General features: G+C 45.7%; 1 protein-coding gene across 1 annotated transcript; it reads right to left on the bottom strand.

Annotated features, from left to right (window-relative positions):
- Positions 1 to 1,194: 1,194 nt before the first annotated feature.
- On the bottom strand, positions 1,195 to 3,761 carry HES5 (hes family bHLH transcription factor 5). Its single transcript, XM_058161222.1, has 3 exons — positions 3,366 to 3,761; positions 2,207 to 2,387; positions 1,195 to 1,636 (listed from the first exon to the last, which is right to left on the bottom strand). The coding sequence occupies exons 1-3, from the start codon at positions 3,438 to 3,440 to the stop codon at positions 1,386 to 1,388; spliced, it is 507 nt and encodes a 168-aa protein (XP_058017205.1). The 5' UTR covers positions 3,441 to 3,761; the 3' UTR covers positions 1,195 to 1,385.
- Positions 3,762 to 9,115: the final 5,354 nt, after the last annotated feature.

The raw sequence follows: 9,115 nt of genomic DNA, 5'->3' as shown, positions 1-9,115 counted from the left end.
ATAATCTGAAAGCATCATCCATTGATACAAAATTCTGTGGCCGGTCACTTCCAGCCATTCCATTGTCGTACCCACAATACTTTTCTCCTTATTAAAGATACGTAAGTCAGCAAAGCCTTCACAAAAGGCGAGAAGATTTCTGACAAAAACGAAAGAAACTTTTTATAAAGTCCACCTCCCGAGGGTGTAGGGATTTGCAGGACGGGGGGGGGGTGTTGTTTCCTTAAAAATGGGAAGAGGTGAGGGTTAGGGGGAGGGAGGGAGGGAAGGAAGGAAGGAAGGAAGGCAGGAAGGAAAGAAAGAAAGAAGGAATGGAAAGAAGGAAGGAGGGAGGGAGGAAGAAAGGAAGGAGAAAGAGGAAGATGGCAAGGAAAGAGGCAAGGAAGGAAGGATGCAGGGAAGAAAAGGGAGGGAGGGAAAGAAGGAAGGAGAAAGCAAGAGAAAGGGGAACGTGGCAAGGAAGGAAGGAAGCAAGGAAGGAAAGGGAGGGAGGGAAAGAAGGAAGGAGAAAGCAAGAGAAAGGGGAACATGGCAAGGAAGGAAGGAAGCAAGGAAGGAAAGGGAGGGAGGGAAAGAAGGAAGGAGAAAGCAAGAGAAAGGGGAATGTGGCAAGGAAGGAAGGAAGGAAGCAAGGAAGGAAAGGGAGGGAGGGAGGAAAAAAAGGAAAGAAGGAAGGAGAAAGCAGGAGAAAGGGGAAGGAAGCAATGAAGGAAGGAAGCAGGGAAGAAAAGGGAGGGAGGAAAGGAAGAAAAGAAAGAAGGGGAAAAGGAGAGGGGAAGGAAGGAGAAGGCAGAGGGAGAGAGGAAGGGCCGAAAGAAAAGGAAGAAAAAGAAGAAATAAAAAGGAAGAGAAGTAAGGGAGAGAGGGGGAAAAAGAAAGAAAAAGGGGAAGGAAAGAAAGAAGGAGAAGGAAGGAGGCCAACTTTTTTTTGGGGGGGGGATACAAACTACTTTAAAAAAAACAAAAACCAAACCACCCTTCTTTCTAAGCAGCAAAGCAGCTTCCAGATCTGATAAGAAGCCCCCAGCCCCTAAACCCACTGGGTTTGATCCAGCCAAGGAGCTTTGCAAAGAAAAAGCAGATATATATATATATATATATATATATATATATATATATATATATATATATATATATATAAATATATATATATATATATATTGTCTCTCTGTTCTTGCAGATCTCATCCCTTCACTATGAAGGAAAAAAAAAACGCGGGAAAGAGAAGGGGGCTTTCTTTTACCCTCCCCAACAACAGGGGAGGACCCCCCCCCCATTCTTCTCCTCGTTGCAAATCCACTGTTTCCTAACTGGAGTTGAGAGGACCTTTCAAAGGACCTCTTGCGGGGGGAGGGGGGGGATCTTCAGGTGCTTGGCCACCGGCTCTACCATGGTCTCCAAATAAACGTGGAGACCCCCGGGGTGGGCTTCTTCTTCTTCTCCGCGGAGGGTTTCTTGGGCGCAGGAGACGAGAGGACAGCGAAGGCGGCGTCCGAGATGGCGTGAATTTTGCAGAAATGCTTGATCAGCCGTGTTTGGGTCTCCCTCCTGGGCTGGCAGAAGGAAAGGAAACAGAAGGCTTCCCTTAAGCAGCGCAGGTAACCCGTGTGGAAGTCGAATTCGGGGGTTTTCACGCCTAGAAACAAAAAGAAAGACAAGATTGACCGCTGTCAGTCTCGGGCTTGAAGGAGAAGAAACGTTTTGCAAATTGTTCTCCGTCGCCCTTGGTCACGTTTGCTCAAAAGAGTGCTCGCCTCACGGATCGGGAGGCTGCGAGTTCGATCCTAGGTAGAGGCCAATATTTCTCTCTCTGGGCACAATGAAAAATATATCTGCTGGACAAAACTCAGCACTGGCAACAGGAAAGGCATCCAGCCAGGAAACACTCAGCTCCATTCAGTTGCCCAGACTCCACCCAGCAAGGGATTAAAAGAAGATGATACACACACACACACACACACACACACACACACACACACACACACACACACGGAGTGGCAGTGGCCTAGAGGTGGAGCTCTCGTCTCACAATCAGGAGACTGTGAGTTCGATCCTAGGTAGAGGCCGATATTTCTCTCTCTGGGCAACACTCCCCACTTCCCCACCAGTATTTATAGAGAGACTGGCAGCTCCGACCACGCTTTGCTCGCACAAGCACGAAGCCGAAAGCACCAGCCTGAAGATGATGAGTGAGACCTCGTCGTACCTGATTCCTGCATCTGACGCTGTTTCTTCAAATAAGTGACGGCGGTTTCTAAAATGTCAGCTTTCTCCAACTTCGTATTGGGCTGGTGGCACCGGAATTCCCTCTCCAGCAAAACTTTTAGCTGTTCGATGCTGCTGTTAATTCGGTCGCGGCGCATTTTCTCCACCACCGGTTTTCTCAGCTGCGAGAAAGAACGAAGAGAGGAGAGGGAAGAGAAGAGAAGAGGAGAAGAGAAGAGAAGAGAAGAGAAGAGAGAAGAAAGGAAGGACAGAAGGAAGGGGGGGATGGAGGGAGGAAGGGAAGGGGGGGAAGGAAAGAAGAAAAAAAAAGAAATATTAAAACTTCAAGCTAAACACAAAATTCGTGAGATTTTTGAGGGAGCAGAGAAAAAAAAAAACTCTCTTCCCTTTAGAAAGACAATTGTTTCCTGCAATCAAGTTTAGAATTGTCTGCCTTTTTTTTTTTTTGAGGAGGCCTTCAAACAGAGGATAATTAACTACCAAGCTGTTATCTGGGCAGCGGGGTTAGATTGGATGACCTCTGAGGTGCCCTCCATTTCTACGATTCTACTGGGCAAAACATCCTTCTCTACAGAGCTCCAACTGGACAATTCTTTCTTTCTCTTTCTTTCTTTCTTTCTTTCTTTCTTTCTTTCTTTCTTTCTTTCTTTCTTTCTTTCCTTCCTTCCTTCCTTCCTTCCTTCCTTCCTTCCTTTCCTTTCCTTTCCTTTCCTTTCCTTTCCCTGCCTGTTCCCAGCACGTTGACATTTTCCATTTCGCTGCCTGTCCCTGTTCAAAAAAACCTGCATATCTGAATTACATCCTGTTTTGGTTTATTTATTTATTTCTTTATTTAACTTGCTAAAAGCCAACTGGAGGGAAGCTCAAGGAAGCTTGCCAGGGACCCAGATGTAACAGAATTACAGAGTCGGAAGGGATGTTGGAAGGTCTTCTAGTCCAACCCCCAGTGGGTTTTTTATTTTTTTTATTTCAATCAATCAATCAATCAGAATAGAGCTGGAAGGGACCTTGGAGGTCTTCTAGTCCAACCCCCCCCTGCTCAGGCAGGAAAAACTACTAGACCATCTGTCCAATCTCTTCTTCAAAACCTGCAGGGATGGGAGCACCCGGGTGGTTTGCATACACGCACCCCAAATTACCTTATTTTTTTCCTTGGCCAGCATCTTCTCCCCGTCCAGGTGCAAGTGGCATCGGGCGCTGCCAGCGGGGGCCATTTCTCGGTCAGCAAGAGAAGAAAAGAGAGCGAGAAGGAAAAGCCGTCAGAGAGAGGCTGGTCAGCTGGATGTAACCTCCCGAGTCCCTTCCTCTATTTATACCCATCCTTGGCTGGGGAACGCTGTGAGTTTCACACGAGTTGGCATTTCCCACACTCGCCTCCGGCCAATCCAGGCTCGTGGTGGGAACGGAGGGGAGCCCCCCCCCACACCCGTTTAGCCCACGCTAGACTGATTTTCAATGCCTTGGGAGAGAGTCGCCTTCTGCCTGCGGAATGGCACACAAAGCCACGGAGGGCCCAAAGGGCCAGAATCCCTGGGAAAAATCAAATCTCGACTCCCAATCCCCCTTTTTCCAAGCAGCCCCCTTCCCCCTCCCCTCGATCTGGGATCACTAGCATTCCCTTTTTTTTGTTCCCTTTCCTTTTCTTTTTCTTTTTTTTTTGGGGAATTTTATTTATGCGGGTTTTTTTTCTTCTTCTTTAAAATAAAGGAGTGCTTGATAAATAGTGCATTGTCTGGATCAATTTGTTTATGCAAAGTATTAATAAACTAGAAGAATAGAATAGAATAGAATAGAATAGAATAGAATAGAATAGAATAGAACAGAACAGAACAGAACAGAACAGAACAGAATAGGAATAGGAATAGGAATAAGAATAGGAATAGGAATAGGAATAAGAATAGGAATAGAATAGAATAGAATAGAATAGAATAGAATAGAATAGAATAGAAATAGAATAGAAATAGGAATAGGAATAGGAATAGGAATAGAATAGAATAGAATAGAATAGAATAGAATAGAATAGCAATAGAATAGAAATAGAATAGAAATAGATAGAATAAAAATAGAATAAAATAAAATAAAATAGAATAGAATAGGAATAGAATAGAATAGAATAGAATTAGAATTAGAATAAGGATTAGAGAATAGAGAATAGAAATAGAATAGAATAAGGATTAGAGAATAGAGAATAGAGATAGAAATAGAATAGAATAAAGATTAGAGAATAGAGAATAGAAATAGAATAGAATAAGGATTAGAGAATAGAGAATAGAGAATAGAGAATGGAATGAATAGAATAGAAATAGAAATAGAAATAGAAATAGAAATAGAAATGGAATAGGAATAGGATAGGATAGGATAGGATAGGATAGGATAGGATAGGATAGGATAGGATAGGACAGGACAGAATAAGGATTAGGGAATAGAGAATAGAGAATAAAGAATAGAGAATAGAAAAAAAAGAAACATGGACTTCAACTCCCAGAATCCCCCCACCATACACAGACACACAGACACAGACACAGACACAGACACACACACACACACACACACACACACACACAGCCTGGGGAATTCTGGGAGTTGAAGTCCACGCCTCTTCAAAAGTCGTAAAAACTTTGTTTTAAAGGGGCGGCTGGCGGGCAGATCAAAGCGCTTCCAATTGGTCCTGTGGGATTCTCACCATTAACCAGATGGCCTTTTGGGACCGGGCCTTCTCTCTCTCCCCCCCACCCCCTCAAAACCCACCATTGAGGTTCAAGCGCTGTCACTAATGTCTCCGGTGGTGCCAAGGCACACTTCTATTGTGTTAACACCCGAGGGGGGAGTGTGGGAAAGGCAGGCGAACTGGAACCCACCCAGCCTTTGACAGAGCATCCATGGCCCGCTGCAAGCAACACGTGGTTCCTTGGCGGGGGGGGGAGGGGGAGGGCGGGGGGGGGGAACTGGAAACACACACACACACACACACACACCCAAACACAAACAGGGCAGGAAGAAAGAGAAAATTTCCCATTTTACTGGCTGCGTGGGCGCACAGAGTCTCTTTTTTTCCATGCTGGGTGGAGCCCCCCCCCCCGAAGTAGATGGGGCAAGCGGGGTTTAAAGATCAGGGCAGAAAAAAGGGGATAGGGGGAATTGCCAGAGAGGAAGCAGAGTTGTGGGGGTGTGTGTGTGAAGAGAAGGGACCCTAGAGGTTGTCTAGTCCCACCCCGGCTCAAAGGTCCCTTTTTTCCCTGCCCCGTTGTAACGGTCCAACGGTCACTAAGCAAATCGTTGTAGATCAAGGACTACCTGTGGCGGAAGAGGCCACCGGTCCGCTCTGGGTGAGGGGCGTCACCCTAAAGCCCCTGCCGGTGGACGTCCCATTGGCGCTGCATGGTGCCAACCTGCACAATATCAAGAGAAGAGAAGAGGAATTAAAGAAGAGAAGAGAAGAGGAATTAAAGGAGAGAAGAGGAATTAAAGAAGGAGGAAGAAGAGAAGAGAAAAGAAAAGAAGAGGAATTAAAGAAGAGAAGAGAAGAGGAATTAAGAGAAGAGAAGAGAAGAGGAATAAGAGAAGAGAAGAGGAATTAAAGAAGAGAAGAGAAGAGAAGAGGAATTAAGAGAAGAGAAGAGAAGAGAAGAGAAGAGAAGAGGAATTAAGAGAAGAGAAGAGAAGAGAAGAGAAGAGAAGAGGAATAAGAGAAGAGAAGAGGAATTAAAGAAGAGAAGAGACGAGAAGAGGAATTAAAGAAGAGAAGAGACGAGAAGAGGAATTAGAGAAGAGAAGGGAAGGGAAGGGAAGAGAAAAGAAGAGAAGAGAAGAGAAGAGAAGAGAAGAGAAAGGAAGGGAAGAGAAGAGAAGAGAAGAGGAATTAAAGAATAGAATAGAATAGAATAGAATAGAATAGAATAGAATAGAATAGAATAGAATATAGAATAGAACAGAATAAACAGAGTTGGAAGGGACCTTGGAGGTCTTCTAGTCCAACCCCCTGGTCAGGCAGGAAACCCCGGCCTAGACCATTTCAGACAAGCCCCATCTCTTCTTATTGCAACAACGCCAACCTCACAAAGGCAGCCGCTCCACGCCAACCTGTGGCTGGAACCCCTACGGGTGTGTGTGTGTGTGTGTGTGTGTATCAGGGGAAGACCCTCCCCCCTCTCCTCATTTCCGCCTTCCCCGTGCGCTCCACACACACACACACACCCCAAAAAAAATTCTCAGCAGGGCTCAGTCTTTTGACTTGGGTTCACCTCTCCCCCCCCCCACCCTCAACTCTCCAAACCCACACGCCCCCGGGAAGGCTGTGGGGTGGGGTCGTGGCCCCCCCCCCGGCTTTTTCATCCTGCCTCGTGCAGCAAATTCCCAGCCCTCGTCCCTTTCCCTCCAGGGCCTAGGAGGGATTTATTATTTCCTGCTTTTATTAACTCTGAAAAGCTGGGGAGGGGGTGGCTTGGGTGGGTGGGATGGGAGCTCTTTTGCACGTCAATAGCCAGCCGTGGGTGAAAACAAAAGCCAGCTTGTGGGTTTTGTGGGGAAGGGTCCCGGGATGTGGGAAAGAGCTGACCTTCCCAGCTTCCTCAACCCTCCTGCCCCCCACCCCCCCACCCCACAACGGCCCAGCCTGCTGCACAGGACTGGTGCCCAGTGGGAAGAACCCATTAGGTCTCCAAAATGGGAACATGGTGGCTTTGAGGTTTTCTTGAGGCCGCTGAGAACCCTGACACCCCCCACCCCCCATCTCTTGGCCGTGGCTGGTGACTTTCCAATTGAGAGACTAAAATCACTCTCCCCCCCCTCCCCGTCTTCTTCCTCACCCTGTCCAGGATCTCCAGGGGTTGGACTAGAAGACCTCCGAGGTCCCTTCCAAATCTCTGGTGAACGATAGATTGATTGAAGTGGTCTATTGCCTCCTGCTGGAGCAGGGGGTTGGGCTAGAAGACCTCCGAGGTCCCTTCCAGTTCTATTCTGATTGGTTGATCGATTGAAATAGTCTAGAGCTGGGGTCACTAACCTTTCCGACCTCAGGGACCGCTACATTTATAATTTTAAATCCTGCGGACCACTAACATGAATTTTTAAAAAAAAAGATAAATAGTATTTAGTGCAATATAAAAATGCAAATAAGTTTTTCAACGGACCACCAAAATTTTCTCGCGGACCACTAATGGTTGGTGACCACTGGTTGGGTGACCACTGGTCTAGAGTTTCCTGCTTGAGTAAGGGGTTGGGCTAGAAGACCTCCAAGGTCCCTTCCAGCTCTCTTCTGATTCGGAGTCCTCGTGTCAGTGGAGATTCTCAGTCATCCAGGTCACCGTTGTCCCAAAAGTTCTTATTTATTTATTTTTCCAAGAGGCAACTGGAGTCTCTTGGTTTTTTCTCTGAAAACCTTTCGCTTCTCCTCCAAGGGGGCTTCCTCAGCTCCCCGCCATCCAGTCAGAACCGAAGAAGCTTCTCTCGGAGGGGAAGCGAAACGTCTTCGAAGAACGACCGAAGAACTGAAGAAGCTTCTCGGCTGAGAAGCGAAACGTCTTCGGAGAAAAACAAAGGAAACTCAGTTGTCCTTTTTGGTGGGGGGGCGGGAGACGGGACTTCATCTTCCGGATGGACGAAGGATTGGCCTCATCCCTTAAGTCCCCCCCCCCACATCCAAATCTCTACAGTTCTTTCAAACTCTCCCCTGCTCTTCATTCCCCCCTCCTTCACCTTCATCCTCCATCCTCCTCCTCTTAGCCTCTTAGCCAGATGTTAAACTATGGCGTGGGGGAAAAAGAGACAAGCTTCTCAGCCCCCAGCCTCTTTTCAGCCCCTCCGTGTGATCAATGGCTTTTGGCAAACCCAAGGGCTGGTCAATGCAATGCAGATGGTCCTTTTGGAGGGACGCGGGGTGGGGGTGGGGGACAACCCACCACTACCCCCCTCCTCGATTCTCACCCCGGGCACAAAAGAAAGTCAAATAGCATCGCTAATTCGGCTTGTAAAGTGGCACACTTCCGTTCTCAACAGCCTTCAATGGCTTGAATGGGGCTGCGGTGTGGGAAACTCAAGGCCCCCCGAAGCTCCGCTGACGGGTCCCAGACTCACGGCCCCACATCTGCCTGCAGCCTGGCAGACGTGGGAGGGAGTTGGGGGGTGGGGGGGGGGAAGAAGAGAAGATGAAATGGGTGGTGGGGGAGGAAGTGGAGGAAGGCAGAAAAATTCCCCACCAGAGTTCCTTCAGGCTGATGGGCAGCTCTGCAGATTTAATAATAATAATAATAATAACAATAATAAGGAAGTGTTCGACTAGTGATCTGTGATACAAAATCCAGCATAGTTATCTCGTTTGCTGTGTAGACTGTCATCTTGTGTGAATAAAATAATAATAATAACAATAACAATAACAATAACAATAACAACAACAACAACAACAATAATAATAATAATAATAATAATAATAATAATAATAGTAGTAATAATAAGGAAGTGTTCGACTAGTGATCTGTGATACAAAATCCAGCATAGTTATCTCGTTTGCTGTGTATAATGTCATTTTGTGTAAATAAAATAATAATTGTATTATTATTTAATTGTATTTTGTATTGCTTGTTTTATTCTGCCTGTACACCGCCTTGAGTCCTTCGGGAGAAGGGCGGCATAAAAATCAAATAAATAAATAAATAAATAAATAAATAATAATAATAATAACAATAATAATAATAATAATAACATTAATAAGGAAGTGTTTGACTAGTGATCTGTGATACGAAATCCAGCATAGATATCTTGTTTGCTGTGTAGACTGTCATGTTGTGTGAATAAAATAATAATAATAATAATAATAATAATAATAATAATAATAATAATAATAATAATAATAATAATAATAATAGTAATAATAAGGAAGTGTTCGACTAGTGAT

This window comes from Ahaetulla prasina, chromosome 18 (genome assembly GCF_028640845.1).
Source record: "Ahaetulla prasina isolate Xishuangbanna chromosome 18, ASM2864084v1, whole genome shotgun sequence".
Classification (NCBI taxonomy): domain Eukaryota; kingdom Metazoa; phylum Chordata; class Lepidosauria; order Squamata; family Colubridae; genus Ahaetulla; species Ahaetulla prasina.
Note: the sequence above shows the minus strand (reverse complement) of the source record. Positions and strands in the feature narration are given on the sequence as shown.

What these genes read in the sequence shown, in the direction of transcription:
- HES5 (XM_058161222.1), bottom strand. Translation starts at nt 3,440, where the DNA reads ATGGCCCCCGCTGGCAGCGCCCGATGCCACTTGCACCTGGACGGGGAG. An exon ending in TGGCCAAGGAAAAAAATAAG is followed by an intron (nt 2,388 to 3,365) that starts GTAATTTGGGGT and finishes TCTTTCTCGCAG; the next exon opens with CTGAGAAAACCGGTGGTGGA. An exon ending in GCGTCAGATGCAGGAATCAG is followed by an intron (nt 1,637 to 2,206) that starts GTACGACGAGGT and finishes TTTTGTTTCTAG; the next exon opens with GCGTGAAAACCCCCGAATTC.